Raw genomic sequence first — 25,168 nt, forward strand, 5'->3', positions numbered from 1 at the left:
TAATTACTTCATCTGGAAATTAATTCGATTACTAATTACTTTACTTTGAAGTTACTTTCTAAAACCAATCAAACCTGAGAAATAAAAACAAATAGCTCTTTTAGTACTTTAATATTGACTGAAATATTAAAAAAATTACAGCAATATGACAAAGACAGCATCTTGGCTAAAGAGATGCAATGCATTTCTAAAAATGCAACTTAACATTTTTATCTCAAATATGCTGTAGTAGTATCTTCAGGTGTGTGTGTGTGTGTGTGTGCGTGTCCGCTATCTACAACCTTCTTAGCTGTGTGTGGCATGTTCAGTATGTGTACAGTAAGCTTGTTTACCTGTGTTTGTGTTGGTGTGAAAGACAGAAAAAAATACTTATGAACTGAAAACATTTCTGAAAACCCATTTGCAGACAGCTTTGATGGTAAAACCATTGTGTATTTGAATGCTTTTGTTTCTTTTTGGTGTGCATGTACAGGTTTGCTTGTGTGTTGCATCATGTATGTCTGTGTGCTTGTATGTCTGTTTGTGTGTGTACATGTGCAGCATGTGTGTCTTTACACAACTTGACAGAGAGTGGATTATTTCTACCTCCCTGCTTGTGCTTGGACGAATTGAGTATCCTTTATCACTTGCGCATCTGTTACGCTATAGCATTCCGTTTGTGTTTTATTGTGTACAGTACATAAAGAACATAAAAAGCCATTTGCTTAGTGATGTCTTCTTCAAGACGCCGTTCTGCAAAGGTTCCCACCTTGTGAGTGATATATACCTCTGTCAGACGGGAACGAGCACTGTTTTCCTTATACACCCGAAATTGATCCCCTCTCCTCTGCAGAGGGACACCTGAGGGAGACGCGCGAGGATGGGGTGGAGCGCGGATATTTAAGAAGGATTTGTCGGCAGTCCAGCCTTGCGTGCCTCAGCCAGGGCTCGCTGAGATTGTGAGCACATGAAAACTTGAAACGCTTCACTTTCGTTTTCAGATTGAATAAATAACTACACTCCGCTGCATCCATAGTAACGCCGCTTACTCATCTGCCGTTGCCTTGATATGTGTCCTCTATGCCATGGTGGTTTATTAGTGAGCATGCTCATTAGCTGACAGAGCAACACACATAAAAGTACCAACATAGGAACGTAATACATTTTAAAATGCATTCCACTTAAGTAATAAATAATATTGTTTTAGCAATAAATGTGTAATCAAAGTAATTTAATTTTATTCAAGTCTGTAACTGTAATCAGATAACAAAATTAAGTAAAGTAATGCACTACATTACTGCATTACCGCAAAATGTAATCAGATTACAGTGACGTGTTAGAAAAAGTGCTTGAAAGGGACTGTCCTGGGAAAAACGGGATGTCTGGCCACCCTACCTCATTGACACCCCCCCACCCCATGCCTGTACCAATGCCTATGCCTCCCTGCCCCGCTCACTAATCGCCTATGCCTAGAAATGGCCCTGTTTGTCAGGCATAGAGTTCAAACAACCCAAGATAAAAAGTCACTAAAATCATTTACATGAAACAGTAAATAATCCATGCAGGGCATTTATATTTCCTGTCTGTAGAAATAAGACTTCGCCAGAAAGTTCAAAGGTCAACTGAGGTACCTGATCTTCAATTTTGTCCAGATTTTTTATGCAAACATTAAGAGCCATCAAACATCCACCTTTGTCATTTGAACAATTTATATAATATAAGTAATGAAATAAAGGAGAATAAAGTGCTAATAAAAGTGATATAATGCTAAGCAAAGTATGCTAGTTACACGGTGTGAGAAACATGCCATACAGAATAGTTGACTTCATGGCTAAATTATAAACACCAAATAACCAGCCAAGATTAAACATCTATTTACCAATGATGTTGGCGTGTTATTTGTGCTCTCTCCTCACTAATCTAGAAGGTTGATGCAAATGCTTGAAAAACGTCCTGCCAATTATTTGCATGCAAACAAATGTGTGAGGGTCATTTCAAAAGCTGACTTCTAATCCGCATCTATAGTATAGTTCACCTAAGCGGAGTTGGATTTCGTGTCTATGGTATAATGGTCAAATCCAACTGGAGTTTGGGAGTAGACACAGTTGTTTTACGGATAGATTGCTGACTTACCTTTCCTGCCGCTTACGTCTGAGGTATCCGCATCATGGAAACTGGTAAGGTACACTTTTACATTTATAATAATGTTAATGTTAAGGTTATTTTTTGTGATAAACTCAGTTGCTTGAGCTCAGTTTTTGTCATGCATTTTAATTTGGAAAATAAGAGTAATCCTGTATGAATCTGTTAACTACATCATTCAATATTGAACTGTAATGTTAACAGGTCTGATTATTTAATTAAAAGGCATCTTAAATGATAGACACAGCATAGAGCTTAGTGTACTTTGAGCCAGTTTCAAAGCTCTTAAATATATGTGGGGGGGAAAAAAGCACTATATGTTTGTATTTTCAGACAATTTTAGCGTTTATAAATAGCAGCGGTCAGAACCTCTGAACTCCTGAAGTTCATTCATGAAGCTGGGGTCTTTTACATAACACTACTATGATTTTTGCATGCAATTTCCTATCACAGACATTTTAAATTGCAAATATTGTGTTCTGTTGGCTAGGATCTATGCTTTCAGGAATTGTATTTTTCGGGAACAAACTTTAGATATCCGCTGATTATAGTCCAATATCAACACTAAATGTTGACTCACTTATTACCGCTCAATCCACCTATGTTGACTATGATGTCTTTATGAGTCCTCAGAGCAGGCACAACATTAAAAGGCTATAAATTGATCATCAGTCCCCCATGAAGTTTCAGGTGGACTGAGTAAGTGTTTGTAAACTGACCAATTTGCATTGACCAAAACCAAAGATAATTTCCATGCCAGTTATAGATGCATACCATAAAACTGATGAGAAGTACTGACCCTGCTCTTAAATATCTATGAAGCTGAAAAGGTTCAGCGTAATTTCTGCAAATAATAAACATAAATGTGTCTTCGACTTTTGTACAAATCTGAGCTCTTAAACTCACTCCTTTCCGGATATCATCAACAGTTTTGGATCCAATGCATAATATATTTCTGTGAAATTAATGTTTTCCTGTTTGACTCACATTCAGTTTTCTTATTGCTAAGCAATCACATCTCAAGTGTTAAAATGAATGGATTTTATATTGGTAATCAGTAATGTTAAGTAATCAGATATGTTTTTTTAGCTTTACTCTTAAATTCTGCATGTGCAAGATACAGTATATTGTCTGTGCCAAAATACTTTTCCTTTCTTAGTTTTTCAAAGGACACTGTGTGAAAGTGCTTAAAGGGATAGTCCACCCAAGAGTGAAAATGTATTTTATCATTTGCTCACCTTCATGTTGTTCCAAACCCATATCACTTACTTTCTTCCATGGAACACAAAAGATGTTACTGCATCCTCTTTCCACACAATGAAATTGAAAGGTGACTAAGGCTAACATTTTGCCTAACATCTCTTTTTGTCTTCCACGGGGAAATAAATAAAGTCATATGGGTTTGGAACAACATGACGGTGAATAAATGATGACAGAATGTTAATTTATGTCTGAACTATTCCTTTAATATTCTTATTGCTGTGTTTTTGCCAGAATGTTCGAAAAGAGTCTATCAGGGTGTACGGGTCAAGCACACAGTGAAAGATCTGCTTGCAGAAAAGAGGTCACAGCAAACGAATGGACCGCGCTACACTGTAAGTCCACTGCTTAATCTTACCTGGTCAATACCCTCAACTGAAATATTCCCCGCCCATGCAATTCACAATGCTTCCTTTCTCTCCATTCACCCTGTCACTCTGCTCTTCTTTCATATATGCAAACAGACAGTTTAAAACAGTTGGCATATTCTCTGCCTTGCCACTTTATTTACTCATTGGCTTATCTTTTTTATTCTTATGATTAGTGACCTATGGCCTCTGATAGAAGCCCTCGCAATCTTGTCCTTTTCTCACACGAGTGGGATGAAGACAAGCCCATAAGTAAATACCTGTACAGAAGTGGCGAACAATAGCAACAGTGCTGATGGTCATGAACTCCTGAGGTTGTGGAGTAAACCAGCCTTTTGGTGCTGTGGTATGGCTATGCAAAGTCAAAGACTCGCACACCTGCTCCACTATATTGTTCCTCCTGCAGACCACAGACAGGTCTCCTGTTGTCACTCTAGACAAGAACAAATCAGACTTTCAGACATCTGGCTGCACAAGAGAGAAAGCTTTTTAGCCCCATCTCCATGTCAATGGCGCTCTCACTTACTGTACTCAATTCTGTTTAAATAAGCGGCTCAATGTGGGTTCTGTCACTTCACTGTAAAAAATGAATTGCATCAATTTATTTAACCTTCACAGAAAACTCTTGCCAATGAAATTAAAAGTCATAATTGACACAATTGCTCTAATATGACGGTTTCTAAGCTTCTAAGATCTAAGTATATATTAAAGACTGTTAATGTTTTTTTTTTTTTTTTTGTCTTTAAAGGGATAGTTCACCCAAAAAATAAAACTCTATTATAAAAATAGATATTCTGTCATCATTTGCTCTCATGTTGTTCCAAACACATACAACTTTATTTTTGCTATGAAACACAAAAGGAGATGTTAGGCAGAATGACAGCCTCACCATTTCACCATTACTGCATTACTTTCACTGTATCGAAAAAAGATGCAATAAAAGTGAATGGTGACTGTGTTCCATGTAAGAAAGAAAGTCAAATGGGTTTGAAACAACATGAATAGGAGTAAATGATGAAAGTTTTTGGGTGAACTATCCCTTTACAGATGAAAATTCATAACAGTAAAAATGTTAAAAGTGACTTCTATTAAAAGCACAATTTTCTAAGAGAAGCTTAAAAACCCTCATATTAGAGTATCGTGACAATTGCAACTTTCAATTTTAGTGCGTTATCTATTCTCGGTTCTTTGAGCAGTGGCTGATAATTAATCATATGTTTGTTATGTAACAACTGAAAAGTAACTATGTTTTCAAAGCATAATAAAATGAAACAAATGTAGGTGTCAATCATTGTGATCCTACAGGGACATGACTGAGACCAAACACACACTACAATGGTTAAGAAGGGGGATGGTTGCACAAGAGAATCGGAGCATGTCGAGGCCACAGTGAACAAAAATTGCTTTATAATGAGCTTACATTTAAATCTATGGCCTTTTATTCATGGTAGAAGAGCCATCTGCAGGCTTCAGCAAACTTTGTCCACAGAAGTCATGTCCAAACACAGGACCAAAACAATAGAGGCACTTGCCACGAGTTGCAGCCGAACAACAGTAAAATACTGCTCTTACTGTATACAGTCTTTGGTTAACTTCTTTTTTTTAAATGTATATAATGGAAATGGCTTGGAAAGAATAACAAATCTTGTGCATTGAGAGCAGATATTCTATAATGCGATTTTACATGCTGTTATATTTTACAATTTACGTGCGTATCGCTTTGACTTTCAAGCCAGAAAGTTTGAAAACTAGGCTAAATTTCGCCATTGATAACTAATTAAGTTATAACTGCACAGTGCACAATGTGGCTATCCACATTACATGACGACACACATTTGTATTACCTGATCAATGGCCAATTTCACATGAAGATGAACAAAAACAAAATAAGCACTGTAAAATCTGATTCACTGAGCTTACTTAGATTTTTTAAGTCCATTGGCTTGCATGTGTTTTCTTAGCAAATGTACTTATTTTGCTCAAGTAAATTGAGCTTAATTTTTTTAAGTAATGTCAACTAGTTACAAGTAAACTTAACTCATCTGTAATTGAAGTATTGTTATTTTTATTTAATTATTTAAATTGGGTTATAGCATGTCTTATACAGTATAAGGGAAATCATGACTTAACTCTAGGTTAGCCATATGGCACATTTGATTTTACTCAGTACTTTGTGCACAGAAATCTACACTCTTGTAAAGTACAACTGAGTCAAAAAGAATGGTTTAAATTGAACAGGCTCCAAGTTCACCAGAGGTAACACTAATCACCCTAATGGTGAGTTCACACATATCACAACTATTAAACAGCTAAAACAAAACAACAACAATAGTCATAAGAATTACAACTATATACATTTTTAAATAACAATTATTATATTTTTACATGAGTTCCCTTGTTTTGACTAAACATACATAATTTATTCAAGTGCAAGGGCTTCAAAGCCAAAGTTTAAAACATTTATATATTTGAATTATGATTTAAAAATGTGACATTTCAAGTACTGTTTAATTAAGACCACTTAATTTTTTTTTTATTAATGACTACTTTAGGATTTAGAGAGTAATGGTTACTAAATTAAAACTAGTAAGAAGAGTAAAAACTTATGCTTAAGTTGAGTAAACTTTTTTTTACCCATAGTTATATTGTCTACATTAGAACAGTTTCATTGCTTATCTTGCCCAGGAGACCATAATGAAGAGCTTTTTCACCCCCCAAAACCACCCCCACACTTCCACCAGCTCCACCTTAATTTATCTTGAGGCTGAATCAGATGCAGTGCCATAGCCTGTGAGCTCTTCAACAGCCTGATTTCCATACCATGCCTTCAAAGAGGCACTGAGGCGTAGGTTGGTCACATAGGGAAGTCTTGGAACGAGCAAATGACATTCAAATATTAGCCTCAAAATTTGCTTGCCCTCCAGCCAGTGCTGCCTTGATATCAGCTCTTTTATGATTGTAATATGCAAACAGAAGAGAGCCTAGTCTGTATTCCATCACTAAGAGCCCTCAACCATTCAGTAACATTGTTGGATCCTGCAAATCTCTAGGTCCCACTGTTGTTTTGGTAATAGTATAATTGAAACCTTGCTAGTCTTATTTATTAGTCTGGGTTATGAGAGAAAGTGAAACAGGAGAGAACAGAACATTTTATTCTTATTTAAGAGACTAGACTGCTAAATATATGAAATCATACATGTGTAAGAGCACCTAGTGTGTTTGCCACCCCTGTGTAATTCATCTAATCAGTTGTTTATTTTGACCTAAATGCTTGCATTAGATTAAGACAGTCTTTGTAATCTCTCTAAGATTTGGAGGACGTTCAATAAATGTATGCAAATATTTTGTGTGCTAGCTTGTCATTTACCATAAAGGCTGGATTGCATTAGTCAAACTTGTTCCAGATGATCACAGAAAACTGCTGATTAATGGAAAAGTAAAGAGCTCATGGAGCCAGTATGAGTAGGAAACCATGTCAAACATTTTGATTGATGCTTTTTTTTCTAGGGTGTATCTACTCCTCAGAGTCCATTTGTTCAAATGACAGGTAAGGCACAACCACTTTACAAATGTACACTGCCATTTTTTATCTATTGAGATCTGATTTAGCTTCTGAATTAGCTGATTTATTTACATTCATGCGAAACTACATAGAATATTTGTACGTTTAAAAATGTGTCACACTGCAGGGCCATTTAAACAGAGTGACTATTTTACACTAGGTGTAAACAGCATCTGCCACACAGCTTGGCTATTTGCACTCCAATTGTCCTGTGGAAACACAGAAACTGAAAACAGACTGCACCTCTAGTGTCACTGCAGTGGCGCTGGGTGTAAAGTGAATGTGCTTTTTCGTGCAGACGACCCGTGTTCAATTCTGCCTTTTGTCCCTCTTTTCCCCATCCTGCATCCTGTCTCCACTCTTAATATTTCCTTTTAATATTACTGATAATAATAAATACAAATTCATATAAAGGCTGATTTCCTCACAGTGATTTGGTCACAGTGAAGGTCAGGAAGTTAAGAGAAAGATTTGATCCAGGTAAAATTAATAATAATATTGTTGTAACCGTGTTTTTTGGCGGAAGCCATAGTTTTAAAGCAATTAACAATGGTGTTACTACAGTAATATGGTGCTAATATAGTAATCATATTTTATTTTGTGGTTACTATAAAAAACAATGGTTATACTATGGTTACTGTCGTAAAACCTTGGTTATTTTTTGTAAGGTAAGGTTAGGGTTAGGGTTAGGTTTAGGGGTAGGGGTTGGTGTAGGGTGTCTTTGGGACTCTAAATAAACACAATATACACACTACAGTGATGCCACTGTAATGCAAGTTAGTATTTAATTAGGGGTGCAAATAGTATCTGCCACTGCACAGTGCAAAGAAGATGCTTTTTGTTGCTATTTACATTTATCAAATAGCCTCTGCCCCATTTTAAATGAACTAGTGAAGGCAAAATGTGTTTAAAAATGGTGAAAAATAAAAACCTAAAATAAAATGTGATGAGTTACAGGACCTAAGATACACATTTTCCCTTATGTACATTTTAAGATAAAATCTTGATGTTGCTTAAAAAAATTGACTATATATGTCAACTACCTATCTTCAAAAAAATTCTAATTTCAATTCTATCTACATCTGTTCAGGTTCTCACATGCTTCCGAGTTACTATGGCATGAGAAGACCTTTCATTTCGGACACTGAGTTTTGCCCCTCAACAAAACCATTTCCTGCCGACGTGTACACCTCAGCGCTGACAGGGAAGTCTCTCTCATGCGACACTGGATGCATGTCTGGCTATTCCTCTCTCATAGACAGCTACTACCCAGAGTCTTTTGGAGACTACCGTAGCACACCTTTCTCCAGCGGAGGAAGCACGATATTCTCACCCTCTGCGTTGACGTCTTTGCTTCCTCCCTACTCCAGTGACCCTTCACATTATTTGCTGGTAAGATTAAGCACGTGGATGGGGACACGGTTTGAACTAGTTTTAAAATGTTTTTTTATGTGTAAGCACCAGTAGTCACTGCAGAGGAGGGCATACTGTGAATTTATCAGTCTACTGACACCGAATTTGTCAGTCCACTAACTGAAGTTAAAGACAGAAAAAATTACATTTGATTTAATTACTGGACAACTCAGAAAACATGACCAGCTTCTGCGAAGAACATCAAAAACTAGTACAGGTGCAGTCAGTACTTTCAGAGTTCGTTGTATTTAAATCAGGAATGAAAACAAAATCGAAAACTTTTTTTTTTTTTTTTTTTTTTTTGCAGAACGTAACCGGAAATGGAAGCAAATTCCCTTTCAACTGTTCCGGAATGAAAACTTTATTTTTAAATGTTGGTAACCAGTTAATAACTGGTTAATTTCATTGCGATAATTTTTTTTTTTTTTTTTTTTTTTTTTATTCTGAAGAAAACTGCTGCATCACACATTTCTTTACATTACTGCACATTGTGGATGTAGCCTTCTGTGACATGCCAAAGACCTTTTAGACAACTATATTTTATAACTATGTATACATGCACGGCTAATCCAGATACCAGGAAAAATACTGAGGTAAAAAGTACATTTCTCAGTTGTTTCCAGTTGTTAGATACGATGCATAGAGACAGATTTGATGCTGCCAGCTTCTGACTGAGAAGCAGATCCGTACCGTAATTACAACAAATAATAAAAAGATAATAATTAAATAATGGTTAAATAATAATTACATGTTTAAAATAAAATAATTCGGCCCACATAAGATGACGTTTATTCCAAACATGCCCAAGCAGTGTGTGCATGCATGCAGGAAAGAGAGATTTTGGCATTAATTGATTTTAGATGGACAGATATATTTTAAATATTTTTGAGGATATACACTAACTGAGCACTTTATTACACTGTGGTCCTAATAAAGTGCGCGACGTGGTCTTCTGAAGTTGTAGCCCATTCGCCTCAAGGTTCAACGTGTTGTGCATTCTGAGATGTTATTCCGCTCACTACAATTGTACAGAGTGTTTATCTGAGTTACCATAGCCTTTCTGTCAGCTCGAACCAGTCTGGCCATTCTCCGTTGACCTCTCTCATCAACAAGGTGTTTCTGTCCGCAGAACTGCCGCTCACTGGATGTTTTTGGTTTTTGGCACCATTCTGAGTAAACTCTAGAGACTATTGTGTGTGAAAATCCCAGGAGATCAGCAGTTACAGAAATACTCAAACCAGCCTGTCTGGCACCAACAATCATGTCACGGTTGAAATCACTGAGATCACATTTTTTCCCCATTAAGATGGTTGATGTGAACATTAACTGAAGTTCCTGACCCATATCTGAATGATTTTATGCATTGCACTGCTGCCAATGCATAAAATTAGATTAGATAATCACATTAATAAGTAGGTGTATAGGTGTTCCTAATAAAGTTCTCAGTGAGCGTACTTAATATTAAGAATACCTTTATTGAAAAGATGTTATTTTATATAGGCTACTGTATACTTTGCTTGTTATGATGTCTATGCTGATAATTCCCCCACTTTTTTTTTCTTTTCTTTTTTTTTTTTTTTAGGTCTATGTAAACTTTGTGGACAAATGGAAAAAGGAAGCATAGCACAGAATGACTATAAAATATAATTAAATATAAGATTTTTCCTGAAAGACTTTTTATTAGAGCTGTCAGAATTAACGCGTTAACGCATGCAACTAATTAAAAAAACTTTAATACGTTAATTTTTCTTAACTGTAAATAACGCATTGACCGTTAAAACAGCATAAACACTAGTGTGAATGGCGGAACCTTTGTAATGTTTCCACCCGGAGTCATTACAGTGACGCACACAGCACAGCTCCAGATCCCTTCTACCAATGTAGCCAACAAGCTTAGCATAATACAGCATAACACGGCAGTCCCATAGATATTCTACGGGCGGTACTGCCATAACACGCAAGCTGACCGTTACACTCTCGCCTATGATAGAGCCGCGGATGTTGTTATGTAAATAAATAAAAGAATCTCTTACAGCTCTTCCTTGTCAGGGATAAAATGAAGGAGAAAGGAGCTCTTGGTGCTTTTTGATGTACAAAACAAGCCCAGATGGGACTTGTGATAGAAATCAAGTATTTGTCAGCCTTGATACGTGTTTGTTTGCAAGCGCTTTTCATGTTGAGTTCAAAGCGGTGCTTGATGCTGGCATTGCTGCCCTGATGCAAATCATGAACGCAGCTTCACGATTGCTCTAACAAAGAGGATAGTCTACTGGCAGATTAGTATTGCCATTATATTATGGGATGAGAGTTTAAGGGATTTAATGCCCATTGCAATGAAAATGCAACCTATGCGGGGACTAGTTCTTTAAATTAGTCAAACTCCCACTTAGACTTTGGGAAATGTTTAATGTTACTGGAATTGGTGCAATATTAGTGCTTTTCTATCTTTATGTTTTGGAAGGCTTTGTTTGGAAAATGAATTCTGACAAGAAAAGAAGTATATAAAGTGTCAAATTTCAGCACTACAAAAAATATGCAATTAATCACGATTAAAAAAAAAAATAATAATCGACTGACAGCACTACTTTTAATAAATATTTATAGATGAAACTGCCTATATGCATTGCCTTAAAAAGTCACCAGTTTATTCTGGCACTTAGTTTTTATGTCATTCTGTGCATCATTCTGATGCACCTATTTTTGAATTTTTACCCACTAATCCCTGAGGCCCAAAAGGGGGCCTCAGCAAACTTCCAAGAAATCTGCGAGATGTCTTAATTATTTAAACTAAATTATATGAAAATAATCTAACTTAATTAAATCCTTTACATCATTAATTCCTAATTAGTTTATTAATTTTATTTTATTCAGTTGTAATCTATTAACACTCCTACTTTCTGGGGGGAAGGGGGATTAAAATATTGTCTTGGGGCCTTGGAGTCAAAAAAGGTTAAGAAACATTGTACTAATTCATTGGTGTGTCATCTGTTATATGGCAAAAATAATTTTTTAACGTTATAAAAATAATTTTCTAACTCGTTTTCCTGTAAAATACCTAAACATCCTTGAAATACTTAAAAGATACATTTACTTGAGAAGCAATGGGGAAAAAGGGTTTAAAAAATAATTCAGAGGGGAAACAAGTTTATTTTTCTTACCCCATTGGCAAATTTTTTCTTCTTGTTTTAAGATAAATCCTCACCAAATTTTGTTAGATTTATCTGAAAATAAGACATAATTTTAGAGATGCACCAATGTGTTTTTCCGATACTGAGTTGTTTTACTTAGGAATGCATAAAAAATGTATAAAGAGGTATAATATATAATAGGTTTTTTACTGTTCTAACAATAAAAAGTTTCCAATATAATTTTCGATATCTCAGAAGTCAAAGTCTGCTGGTTTCAAAGCGTTTTGGATGGTTTTCATAATCATGTAGCCTATAGGCAAGTGCCACATTTGTTTATGGCGTTTTTATGCATTAACATGAGAACGAGAAAGATTAAAAATGAAATATTACATGTTCTTAGGAGTGCTAACCCTTCTAGATATTGTGGCTTTTATTATTTCTGGATTGCACATTTGAATTCACAGAGTTTTTGTAAAGTGTGTCAGTAATTTAATATAAATAAACCATCAGTGTTTCATATCAGCATTTTCATGCTTGTTACTGATATACTGATGGTTTTAATTTGGTCAATATTTGGCCGATATATATTGGCAGCCAATACATCGATGCATCCCTAAATAATATTTAATGTCATTGTGATTCTCAAGTAAATATATCTTGTTTTATGGATGTTTAGATTTTCTTATCTGGATGACAAGACAAAAATACTAATTAGGAAAATTATTATTTTTTATTTATTTTATTGTAGTTTAAACCCTTTCTCTCTCCCTGTAATCATCTAATTTGAAAAGATGTTCATTCTAGTTAATTTCAAGGAGATTCAGTCAACTTTTTCCTTTGGTGTTTTTTACACTGGTGAATGCTAAAATTCACTGGCATGTTAGACTCAAGTGTAATGCATTCTTGCTTGGTGTATTGCAGAGGGATTCTTGGGAGCCCACAGGGACAGAGATGGTGGAGGGTTTGTGTGGAGATGGTTTGGCTCCCATGCCCCTTTCTGCGGCCAGTTCTCTGGTCAACTCTGAGAATACCAGCCCGACCCAGTTCCGCTCATCGTCCCGAGGTTCTAGTATGACGTCTTCACAGTCATACTCTCTCCATTCACTGGATGAAGTAAATTATCAGTCCCCATTCCAGTCCACCTCCAGCAGCTTTGCATCCCCTTCATTCATGACTGAGTCTGCAAGCAAAATGACAGTTCCGCTCTCAGAGGACACTGAGACTGCCCCTCCAGCCTTGAGTGAGAGCCTGGCATGGGGTAAGGAGGACACTGCTAGCACTTGGTCACAGTATGAGGTCAGGAGGGCATTCTGAGATTGAACTATGAGGAAATAAAGGCTTACTGGCCTAGCAGATCAACACCTCTTCAGTTCACAATTAAGACAATAAGAACTAAATCTTTTTGTCAGTTTTACTTAGCAGAGCTAAGGCTTAATATAGGGGGAACAAATATCACTACATTGTTGATGTTTTATGTGTAACATTTATGTCTTTTTTTATCACAAGTTATGTTGTCTCAACAGGAACAGGGGGATAATCAGTATAAGGAGACTGTATATTGGATTGTTTTTAAATTTGTATAACACATAAGTGACTGTGAGTCTATTTAAATGTATATTATTTGCAAAAATGAAGTGTTACAATATTTATAGCTGATGTGTAATATCAGTGCTAGTCCTCTTTTTCTTCTTATTTTAGTTTTGTGAAAGTTGTCCAAAAGGTCAATAAAACTATCATTTCAAAAATGTATTTTTGTAACTTTACAATTCACAGGCCAGAAGCATTTGTTTTATTTGTGCATGTGAAAAATCCCATATTTGACTACTACTTTAGAAATGTACAAGTTATCACTTAGTGGTGTAAATGAATGCCAAGGACAAACACAACTGCAGTTCTCTCAGAGAAAAAAGGTTCATTTGGGTTCTATATAGAACTGTTTCACTTGGCTAAAAGGTTCTATACCTGCAGGGTTGTGAGGGTTACTTTTGAAATGTATTCCACTACAGATTACAGAATACATGCTGTAAAATGTAATTTGTAATGTATTTCATTAGATTACTCAAGGTCAGTAACGTATTCTAAATACTTTGGATTACTTCTTCAGTACTGGTACATTTTTTTTTCACTTGTTTTGACTATAAAAACTCTGCCAGTACAGTAAGACAAAATATACGTTAAAAATACATTCTCTGAAAAATCTAAATATCTTATGCAGTATTGCTTCTAAAACAAGATCAATCTAACTGATCTTGTTTTAATGATTTTTAGATATTTTTACAGGAAATCAAGAAAAAAAATATTACCAAAAATATGATTTTTGCCCTAATATCAAAGGTCTTACTAAAAAAAAAAATAATAATAAATTATGATCCAACATGAATTTTCTTGATAAAAAATATGATCGTGCCTGGTAACGTGCATGTAAAATGTCTAGAAATAGCATTTTAGCTTAGCGTAAAGCTGACAATTTACTCAAGGTTTATTTCTATTTCTTCTGCTCCAAACTTACTTCAAACGTACTTCTCTGTCTGCTCGTATGAATGTAACGCATCATAAGAAAGTGTTTCACCGCTGTTCAAATGCACTTTGGATTGCATCATTTATATGTATAAATGTTTTCCATCTGAAAGGACTAAATATTAAATGAAATAAATGAATAAAATGCAAAGTAATCTCTTCAGTAATCAAAATACTTTTTAAATGTAACTGTATTCTGATCACCAATTATTTAAATTGTAACTGTAGTGGAATACAGTTACTTATATTTTGTATTTTAAATATGTAATCCCGTTACATGTATTCTGTTACTCCCCAACCCTGTAAGTGTAATGTTTAATGTGTGTGTTCATGTATTTCATGTCTTTTATTTTGAAAGTTTATTTCCTGTTTCACGTCATGTTTCCCTAGTCATGTGATTCCTGTTTCCCTCCATGTTTATGTGTCTTGTTTTCAATGGTTTATTGGTTGATTATCTTGTTATCAGTTCTGTCTGTTTATTGGTTATCTTTGTCATGTGTTCTCTCATGTCCATGTATTTAAACCCTCATGTTTTCCATTGTTCTTGGTCAGGTATTGTGAATGTAACTTTGCAAGATAGTTCATGTTTAATTCACGTTTGTTAATAAATTGCACTTGGGTTCTTCATTTCATCATCATTGCCATCAGCCACTCGTTACAGAATACCTGACCAAGAACAATGGAAAACATGAGGGTTGAAATACATGGACATGAGAGAACACATGACAAAGATAACCAATAAACAGACAGAACTGATAACAAGATAATGAACCAATGAAAACAAGACACATAAACATGGAGGGAAACAGGAATCACATGAGTAGGGAAACATGACATGAAACAGGAAATAAACTTTCAAAATAAAAGACATGAAATACATGAACACACACATTAAACATTACAGTAAGATGTAGCGAGTAATAGAACCCTTTGGGGTTCTATAAAGAACATTTTCTACTAAGAGTTTGGGGTGGGTTGTTACACTAATAGAAAATAAATATATTTAAAAATTTGTGCATACATTTATTGTGGTAATCAAATTTACTAAAATAACTATTTTGTCAAATGTAAGTCTATATACACTGTATGTGAGGCCAGTATAAATGCTTTGGAAAGTAGTGTAACAGCCCTTCCTGTCTAGGCAGCCATGATATGTCTAGTTGTTTTGTTTTTTTAAACAATAGAACTGCTGATTCAAATGATACCAGTTCTGTCATTTAATATCTATGAACGTGATCGCAGATCAAATAATAAATCACACTTAATGTATTACATCAAAATAGTTTTTTATTTAATATTTTATACAGAGACTTACAATACTTTCAGTTTAGGAGGATGATGGGCATGATTTTCCCTTTTAATTTCTAACTGGTGATGAAGTTATTACTCACCCCGTGTTACAACATATAGCTCCCCTATATTTTACTGACACCAAGACACGTGAAAAATAAAAGACTTGAATTTTCAATACGCGTCATAGTTAGATGAAATACAGTTACACCTTTTTGTGGAAAAGCTGTGCGTGACACGGTTTAAGCACCAGGCGGCGGCATTCATCCCACAATAACCTTCTCAAGCCCGGTTGTGATGTGTTTCATAGCGGTGCAGAATGTGAAAGAGCTATTCATTTTTAAAGGTCTGAGCATTTGACTGATATTTGCTTGATATTAGTTCGATTTTTTTATTTATTTATTTTTTTCTTAAATCAAGAGCTGTTTTCAGTAGATTGGTTGTACAGAACAACAAACCAAAGGGGTAAACGTCCGCTATTCCCCCGAGATGCCGTAGGGATCGATACCAAAAATATGTTTAAAGACAGAATTGGTCAAGTAATGTTTTATAAACGCATGCCTTTGTCCTTATTTTCCTGGCCTGCGCGCGAAACTTTCAAGTTGTACTTTACACATAACGGGCTTTTCCAATTTCCTTCCTTAGACCAAAAAAAAAAAAAAAAAGCACCTGCATGTCAAACATTCTGGAGGATATGTGCGTCCATGAATCTCATAGGCTCGATTAACTACACTGTGACAAAACATGATTTCAAAAGCAGTTTCAGGTGATTATTTTTATTATTATTATTTATTTATTTTTATAAGCCGATGCCGTTTGTATATTTTCATTTTAATTACTATATTCGGAGAATTATTATTTGAACAAAAGCAGGTTGCTGTTAAGGTTGGTAACTCAGCATCACTGAGCATCAACAGCATCCTACCTACTTATAAATTCATGATGAGCTCTAATATGAGTACAGATATGGAAGACGATGAATTACCCAATTGCATTAAAACAAAATAATTATCCTAACGTGTAAAAAATGAATAAACATGACAGTGAGCACTGATGTTTTCCGAGTCTTAATGAGTTTGACATGTGGCAAATACTTAAGATTTGTAATAACTGAAAGTAAACTATTAAATAATATGCTATGTATTAACATATAGATAGAGTTTAATTCATATACTCTTCCTATGTCTGCCTCCAATATGCCAGTACCTGTATTTAAGCAGAAGTCCCAATTGTCCTAATGACAAACATGGCTGCTATATGCCACGCCCACCACTCCAATTATTCTTAAAAAACAGCATAAATCTGAACCAAACGACGCAATATGTAATTTTTTTTCAAGACTGCCTATTACAGAAGATGTTTAAAATGTGTCATAGCATATAAAGCTTTATTTGAGCCTTCAGTGTCATTGCAAAGTTGAAATAGTGCTTCTAAGGGAGACTCCAATCTCCAACACCAAAAGGATGATAAAATGTAAAAAATATGTATTTGTTTAATGTCAAAATGTGAAATACCACAACATTCTGTTAAAAGAGATGTTGTTATATGCACTCTAATAGCGAATATCACTAAGAAATAAGTCTTTTTACGAAGCCTTTGAATATTCAAATTGAAAGTATCGCGCAATCAAATCATTGTCAAATCATTGAGTTCTTGGGGTTTTAAATAGTAGGGATGAGGGAAGAAAAACTCAAACTAAAATATCCCTAGCTATATTACTGTATAATTGTATGTCCTGAGAGTGTTTTGAGGTTACTTTATTGAGACTTTTTGAGACTTTTGTGAATAATTCGTTCTTGCCCATTTAATAGAGCAAAGAACTGACGTTGGGTTATTTCACTGTAGATCTTCCAGAGTTTTCCTCCTTTTCAGGCCAATATGTCTGGTAAGTGAATATTCTTTTTTTCTTGCATATGTATTATGTACTTCTTGGGCAACCTGAAAAACATTAAAAACAGAAATGAGTTCAAAGCAATAAACAAATTAGACAACGTTTCTTGGAAATGTATATTCAAAAGATGCAGCCTTACTATTATTTTCAATAAGTAAACACATTTACAAAAAGAAATGAGTGTTATGTTATATTTTTGATGAAATATATGGCATTTCTTGCAGTTCAATTACTATTGAGGAATATTTAAGTGATTCTTTTATTCTTTTATTAAGAGCTCTGATGGGAATTTTCTGGCTGTCTTGTATTTTTTCTTTTTCTTTTTTTCTTTTTTTTTTTTCTACTCAAATGTTCTTCAAGCAAAAATTAACATGGGATAAAGTGAACATGCATTTACTCTGTTATTTTATACCTCACGATGTCGGCCACCGTGTTAATATCAAAACTCTGAATAACAAACTGGCATCTGTTAACGTTGACTCAAATGATTTTTACTAGAGAAAAAGATTTGAACAAGGATTCAAACATTTCTGGGACTGCAGAACGAATATGAATATTTATTAGAAAAGGCTTATCTGTCAACGACCCCATCAAGACACTGCCGAAGGACTTTTTCCGTACCATCTTATCAACATCAGCGCAATTTTTGCCCTTCTTTAAACTCAACTGCCTCCATGAACTCGCCATGGCGTGGCGTTGTTTTGAATCACTTATGTTCTGACAGAATTGTTACATATATATATATATATATATATATATATATATATATATATATATATATATATATATATACAGACGTGGATCAGGAAGACGTCCCACTGTGTATGTCTTTACAAGGCTGAACAACCAATTAAAAAATTAGGAAAGAAGGACAACTGTTTTTTTTTTTTTTTTCGTCTATTTTTTTACACATTTCATTTTTGGGGGGACGTTATTAGGCGCGGCTTCGCTCTTGTAGGAAGAGAGAGGACTGCCCCATTAATTATATCAAGAATAGACTTATGATTTATCGAGAGGATCGCGAAAACCAACTTCTTTTGGGACTTTTAAGGCAATTTCGCACACCAGTTTGTTGATAACAGACAGAGCGCTCGAAAAAACAAATCGGAAATGTTTTTGCGCCAAACCAAAATCGCATTTTATGGGACAAGAACCGAGTTAAAGTTACATTGCGCGATGTATTTACAAATGTTTGTGTATGCATTGCTGTTATGAGAGTATTGTACTTACTTTGTTCACTCGTAGTGCTGCCTGCTTGGGAAGTTTCTCTTCCTGCTTGTCTCCCAAGAAGCGTTCAATGCGTTTGCTGTTTTCCGCAAAACCAGCTTAGTGCGCCTTTTGAGCATTTGTTGAGGCAATGCATAGATAACTCTGCGGTTTAGGGTTTTAGGTGAATTTTGTTGTATTTTCAGCTAAATTGTAGGCTGCTACACAACCCCCCAATTTAAAACTGTCGTTCAGTTGCAAAGATGGCTGGAGAGTTTTTTTTTTTTTTCCTTTTTTTCTCTCTCTCTCTCGCTGGAGAAATTCTACTGTCTATTGTAAAGCAAAAAATTAACCCATTCGCTGCCGGGTCACTAATGCACCCTGCAGAGTTTTTCACTGGGAAGACGGCCAAAGTACAACATCTTATCTTGAGCAGTGTGAGTATTTTTCTGCGTTTTCCCAGGACACATTTTACATGACAGGCTAACGATGTAGAAAGGTTCCCACAAATAAAAATGCGTATTTTAAACATGTAAGAAATGACGTGGCATCACTTCTATTTCCCCTTTGGCCTATTAAACGTGATTTTGTTCTGCAAAGACCACTTTTGAGTCAGTCTGCATTTGCACAAAAAAGTTGCGTAAAAAAACGGTGACTTAAAAAAAATAAAAATAATAAAAAAAAAAAAAATACAATAAAAACACAATTAACGTTTTAATGTTTATTTTTTTCAGCAGATAAACCCAAGGTATACCAAGGTGTGCGTGTGAAGACGACAGTAAAGGAGTTACTGCAGAAACACAGAGCCTTGCAGGCACAGAAAATCGCAGTGGTAAACAATTGTGTTGGAAATACAATGAAAATAATATGCAGACAGTAAAATGGCGTGCAGTCACTGTAGCAGCCTAAAATGAAGTGTGGACAGTGTGAGACAAAGTTAAATCAACAACGAGACGCGCCACGCCCCCTCAGGCCTGTGCTCCAAGTTTCAGTTTGAACATGAAAAAATAACGGAATATTTGTGCTATTTTTCACAAGACCCCCCCCCCCCCCTCTCTCACACACACACACACACACACACACACACACACAACCCACACAAACACACACAAACACACACACACACACACATGTTGGTATTCTTATCCTTATGAGGACTCTCCATAGACATAATGATTTTTACTGTACAAACTATATAGTATATCCCCTACCCCTAAACCTAACCCTCACAGAAACCTTTTGGCATTTTTACATAAAACAAAATAAATAAATAAAAAATAAAAATTGATCATTATTTAGTATGTTTGTAAAGCCGTTTGAATTACAGGGACACCAGGGGTGTCCTCATATTTACTATTTTGTAACCTAAAAAATGACCTTGTAAACCACAAAAAACAACTCATAACAAACTATCTCTAATTTCCATCTCTTTTCAACCCTGTAGAAATCACAAGCCATGGATGGTCGCGATGTCTGCTCTGCAACCTTGAATAGTAGGTTTTACAAATTATGGTCTTTTTCTTGTCTAGACATAAATAAAACTGGTGTCTCATGATTTTGTCCCAGTCAAGGATTTTTACGTCACTGTTTAAAAAACGCTTCAAATTGCAATAATCTTACAAGCACCTTGAAGTTTTGTAAGTAGCCTACTATACTAATAAACTCTCATGCTAACATGTCAGAGCTTGAATTTCGTCAAGAAACCTGAGATCAAGACCAAACAAAGTATATTGACTGCATGCAACTTACAGCCTCCAAATCAAGAAATCAATTTCATCCATGATCAGGCACCACATCTCAGTTGTAAGAAAAAAAAAAAAAAAAAAACTAGCTAAAAACAATCAAACACCACATAGGTGCTCATTATAGATCTGTGAATGATCTCCTATTTATAAACTACTATTCAAATGTGATTTAGCTGTTGGCTGATGGTCTGGTGACATCATCTCAATTCTTACTGGCCTAATTTAAATGTTCTCAGGTGCTCAAGTCAGTATTTTCTCTGTCTTTCCCCACAGCTCATCTTGATATCTTCTCTGAAAGGCAAGCTCCAGAGCCCTATTTTCAGACACGTCCCTATACTGAAAATGCCAACATCCAGATGGAGAATGCGTATGATCATCAACAGATGATGAACATGATGCCACCTGAGACTTTCAGCGGCAGTAATATCGTGTGTCCCACATCTGCGCAGTGGTCAAATGGATATATATCTTCAACTACGGACATCTATGGTGCAAGCCTGGTATGTGTTCGGTTATTTGAACCTCTAATACAACTTGACCATCTATTTCACGCTTTAAAACTACACTTGCAGTGTTTAACACGCCGTTATACGCTCTCTAAATATTTATGTGGTCTTTTTCCTCCCAGGTTTCGAGCTCACCATCAGACTCCTTAAATCTACCCAGTCCTGTCGATTACAACAGTTACTCCCCCCCTCGGTCACACTCTTCATCTTCATCTTGTTACAGCTCCCCAACACGGATGGATATGAGCTCCAGTTTCTCTCCAGAAAATTACCACTATCAGCATTGTAACCTCCAGCATTGCTTTTGTCTGTCGCACTGGTCCAATCTGCAGGATGGCATGCCGACCTCAGAATATGCGCCCTATGGCTCATCAGACTGTATGTTTTCATATAGTGACGACAATTATTTCAGAAGGAATATTTCAAACTCAGATATGTGTTACTTATAAAATGATCTGAAGCACTTTGCGGGACGACCCAGTGTCATAACTGAATAAGTTGCATTTGTTATATTTTAGTTTAGGTCAAGGAAACAAGCAATGACAGAATGCATGATTGGGATTAGTGTATAGTGGAGAATAGTTTGATAAGCAACAAGGTTGACTGCAGAGTTAAATGTGTGAGTATAATTTACGAACAAATTTTTCATTTATCTTTTCTACAATAAACATATTTTTTCGTAATTCTGCTCCAATCCTTTATTTAAATGGCTTGGATTTATGGGGGGGAAATGAGCAAACGTGCAAATAATTATGTAGGTTAGCTTTATAAAGCAGCTCCAGTTCACCATTCTACATTGGGAAAAACTAAATTCACATGTACAAACAAGTTGCTTCGCAGACTTGAAGCAAAGAAAGAGAGAAAAAAAAACAAAACAAAACAACAACATGCATATCAGCATTGGCCAGATGCAAGAAAAAAATATGTATATATATATACACACTTAGACCTAATATAACCTAAAGCTGTTTAATAAATGCAGTTTGTCAATGAACTTTTATTTAAGACCGTTTCTGTATTTTTAAGTTCTTATCGAGACTAGAAATAATACTGTACAACTACGCTATCACACACATGCACTTTTAACCTATGTGGCACCAAAATGTAGCAGATGTAACGTCTTTATCTCTAAACAGGTCGTCCCATAAACAAATGATGGGAAAATAATTATCACACACTTTCACTTAATTAATTAATTAATTGTATTTAATATATATATATATATATATATATATATATATATATATATATATATATATATATATATATATATATATATATATATATATATATAATAAATACAAATAGAAATATATATCATTTTATACATCTTAATTAAATTTTAACTTTATTAAAGAAAAATTAAGGTAATTAAAGTATTATAAAAATGCATGCCATGATTTCTCTCAATGGGTTCACATTTAATCTGTCTTCTTAAAGTGTATAAAATGGTAAAAGGGGACAGGGAAAAATGTCGAGGTGTAATAGTCATAACACATTTGAAATGTATTTTCTAAATGATAAGCAGAGCATACACTGAAAGTATTTGTGCATTTTAACATAGTCCGTTAGAAATACAAGATGCAAAAGACATCATGCTTTATGTGTGCAACTGTGGACTGAATCTTCTGAATATCATAGATTTCTTTTTTAACTACTCAAGGAATCAGTCTTCCTATATAATATAAAATGCACCATATCTCTTTTAACTGTGTGATATGGTATGGCACGACTTAATAATTGAAAGGTCATGCTATGAATTGTGCATTTATTAACTACAGAAATAGGGCATGTTTTGCAGTCTAACAGAAGACACAGTTTGGCAGAGGCACATGCTTTTTACATGCTGCACATCGACATGGAATTCCCCTTCAGGAGTGCAGGGGAGAAGGAAGTGTTCTTCTATCCACACGTTAGCTTTTTGTTTCCTTGAACCCCGTTCCTCCCACAACGTGTGATGATTTTCCATAGCGATAATGATTCCAGGACAGACTTCCCTGACCTTTGCTGATTTGATCTTTGCATCTAACAAGTCAAGTTCATTAGTTATTTGTTTAAATTATATAATCTTTTGCCACATTTATTTCTATATAAAAAAAAATTGCATAGTCTGACAGCATTTTCCATATCTACCACCTCCAATTCAATACTTCAGTAAGGAATTCATGCAGGCAGGCTGCCAGATATTATTTGTTGTTCCCAACTGCTTCATTCATGAGGGCTGATGAGCTTGCAAATTGCCTTTAGTGACAGTGCATCAGGGATGGTCATTTGGATGCAAATAAAACAAAACCTTTCCAGTGGCATCTACATAATAATACTGGACATAAACAGAGTTGAAAAGGCAGAGATCACAATCACAACATGAAAAGTGACATGTAATAAGACATCGCAAACATCTTCTGAATGGCAAATCAGAATGCAATACTGAAAATGTGCATTTGTTCTCTTAATGAGCAAATTTGCCCTGTTCTGACCAATAATAAATTCTTTGATATTTCCTTACTTAATGTTGTCTGGCTGATCCAGTCATATTTAATATTTTGTGCTTTGTACATTGTATAAAACCAGTTAATTTAGATTGCCTACCTCAGTGAGCACATTTTTAGGTTGCCTGACAAAACATTAAAGTTTAGCAAAAAAGTATGTGTGCTTAAGTTGCGAAACCAATGGTTATTTTAGAAAATGTAATGATTTGTAAAGATTTGTTAACACAATATGATAGTGTTTCATCCGTAGACAACATACTTTTAGATTTTAGTTTACTTTTGGGGGTGCTGCTGTGGGACCAACTGCTGATGTCTTGTTGCAAGTAGTCAATATGTCTTTGTGTGTTCCATGTTCCTCAGGACACTAACATAACTGTTATCAATTATTTAAACATTTTAGTTTAAACAAGAACTTCACAGATGGTTCTGAAACAAGATGAGGATTCATCTGTTTTTTAAATTTATTACACACAGTACCAATGCAAACTGACTTAGGGGTTATTAAAAGTTTGGCCTGAGGTAGAGGGAGGTATTGTACTCTGTTCTGATGACAGATAACACTACTATCAGACACATACTGTTGGTGTCTACTAAGTCAGTGGGAGAAATACCAAAGAGCCTTCAGTAATGGCATTAGGAGTTTCAATTCAACAGTTTCACTCCTTTCATCTCTAAGATAAAGAAACAATTAAACAAAGTACTGTACACAAAAAATATTAACAGAAATTGCTCACCAAATATTCTGACATAATTTACTCACGTTCATTCCAAACTTCATATGACTCATGTGGTTTATTCTGTTACATGTCTAAATTCATACAATAGTTCTGTGTGAGGAACAGACCAAAATTGCAAATGTTGTCAGCCAATGACTGTGTCCCATGAGACAAAGTTTTCTTCCTGCAGGCAACACTTGATATCTCATTGGAGACACTGACCACGTTTACTTGAACTTAAGTAAACTGATTATTCCAGGGTTTTTGCAGAAAGCGGAGTTCTGAAACTTCATGTAAACGAGAACACAGATTTCCTTACAGCGTTTAAGGGATTGAAAGAAAGTTTAACACACCCAAGTTTCTCCCAGAGAATGCGGCTTAATGTGGCCATGTAAACACATAAGCGGTGTTCTGATGGGTGTTTGAAGAGTGCGCATTTGGTGCACAGACCGGACAACAAACGTCATAGGATGGGGCTCAACAACAAGTCAACACAGTGGAAAGAATTCAACATTTCTGGGAGTACAGTGGGAAAAGCACATACACTATAAACTATAGTATATCCCTTTAATATACACAACAATGTAAAATATCGACTGTCCCTCAAGTTTGCGTTTATGTGCTCATACACTGGGGGAATCCCGAAGTTATACATAAGAGGGAAACCCCACTATTGCAGTGCAATTCCTCTGCAGGTAGTGATGCAAAGTTACAGAAACAAAAACAGCAACAACTCTGGAATATCTGAAAATTAAGTGAAGCAACAGAGAATAAAATAGCAAAGTCTTCCTTGGATGTCATGTTTGTTATTTACACAAGCGTCGCAAGGCAATTTCGTTGCTGTGGAGAAAGCTGCTTACTTACCGAGCCGCAAGTATATGGGAGTAAATAGTACACCGCTTATACAGTGAATGTAAACCAGAACACCGCTTTCTCCTTGGCGCATTCATGAGAGA

At 35.4% G+C, this 25,168-nt stretch overlaps 2 protein-coding genes across 4 annotated transcripts; both read left to right on the top strand.

Moving 5' to 3' along the window:
* Nucleotides 1–2,009: 2,009 nt before the first annotated feature.
* On the top strand, nucleotides 2,010–14,474 carry LOC127422647 (POU class 2 homeobox associating-factor 2-like). The gene is made up of 5 exons (XM_051666398.1): nucleotides 2,010–2,156; nucleotides 3,616–3,716; nucleotides 7,257–7,296; nucleotides 8,402–8,703; nucleotides 12,774–14,474. Exons 1-5 carry the CDS (start codon nucleotides 2,147–2,149, stop codon nucleotides 13,164–13,166), a joined length of 846 nt encoding a protein of 281 aa, XP_051522358.1. The 5' UTR covers nucleotides 2,010–2,146; the 3' UTR covers nucleotides 13,167–14,474.
* A 1,216-nt stretch (nucleotides 14,475–15,690) lies between these two features.
* LOC127422648 (POU class 2 homeobox associating factor 3-like) lies at nucleotides 15,691–21,690 on the top strand. 3 transcript variants are annotated; one of them, XM_051666399.1, is made up of 5 exons: nucleotides 15,691–17,544; nucleotides 19,491–19,588; nucleotides 20,201–20,249; nucleotides 20,775–21,001; nucleotides 21,130–21,690. In XM_051666399.1, exons 1-5 carry the CDS (start codon nucleotides 17,538–17,540, stop codon nucleotides 21,454–21,456), a joined length of 708 nt encoding a protein of 235 aa, XP_051522359.1. In that variant the 5' UTR covers nucleotides 15,691–17,537; the 3' UTR covers nucleotides 21,457–21,690. The 3 variants fall into 3 exon arrangements, with proteins under 3 accessions (XP_051522359.1, XP_051522360.1, XP_051522361.1); XM_051666400.1 differs by having other exon boundaries at nucleotides 15,692–17,544; nucleotides 19,494–19,588; XM_051666401.1 differs by lacking the exons at nucleotides 15,691–17,544; nucleotides 19,491–19,588; nucleotides 20,201–20,249 and adding an exon at nucleotides 20,409–20,559.
* Nucleotides 21,691–25,168: the final 3,478 nt, after the last annotated feature.

The sequence above is a fragment of the Myxocyprinus asiaticus genome, chromosome 31, assembly GCF_019703515.2.
Source record: "Myxocyprinus asiaticus isolate MX2 ecotype Aquarium Trade chromosome 31, UBuf_Myxa_2, whole genome shotgun sequence".
Lineage (NCBI taxonomy): Eukaryota > Metazoa > Chordata > Actinopteri > Cypriniformes > Catostomidae > Myxocyprinus > Myxocyprinus asiaticus.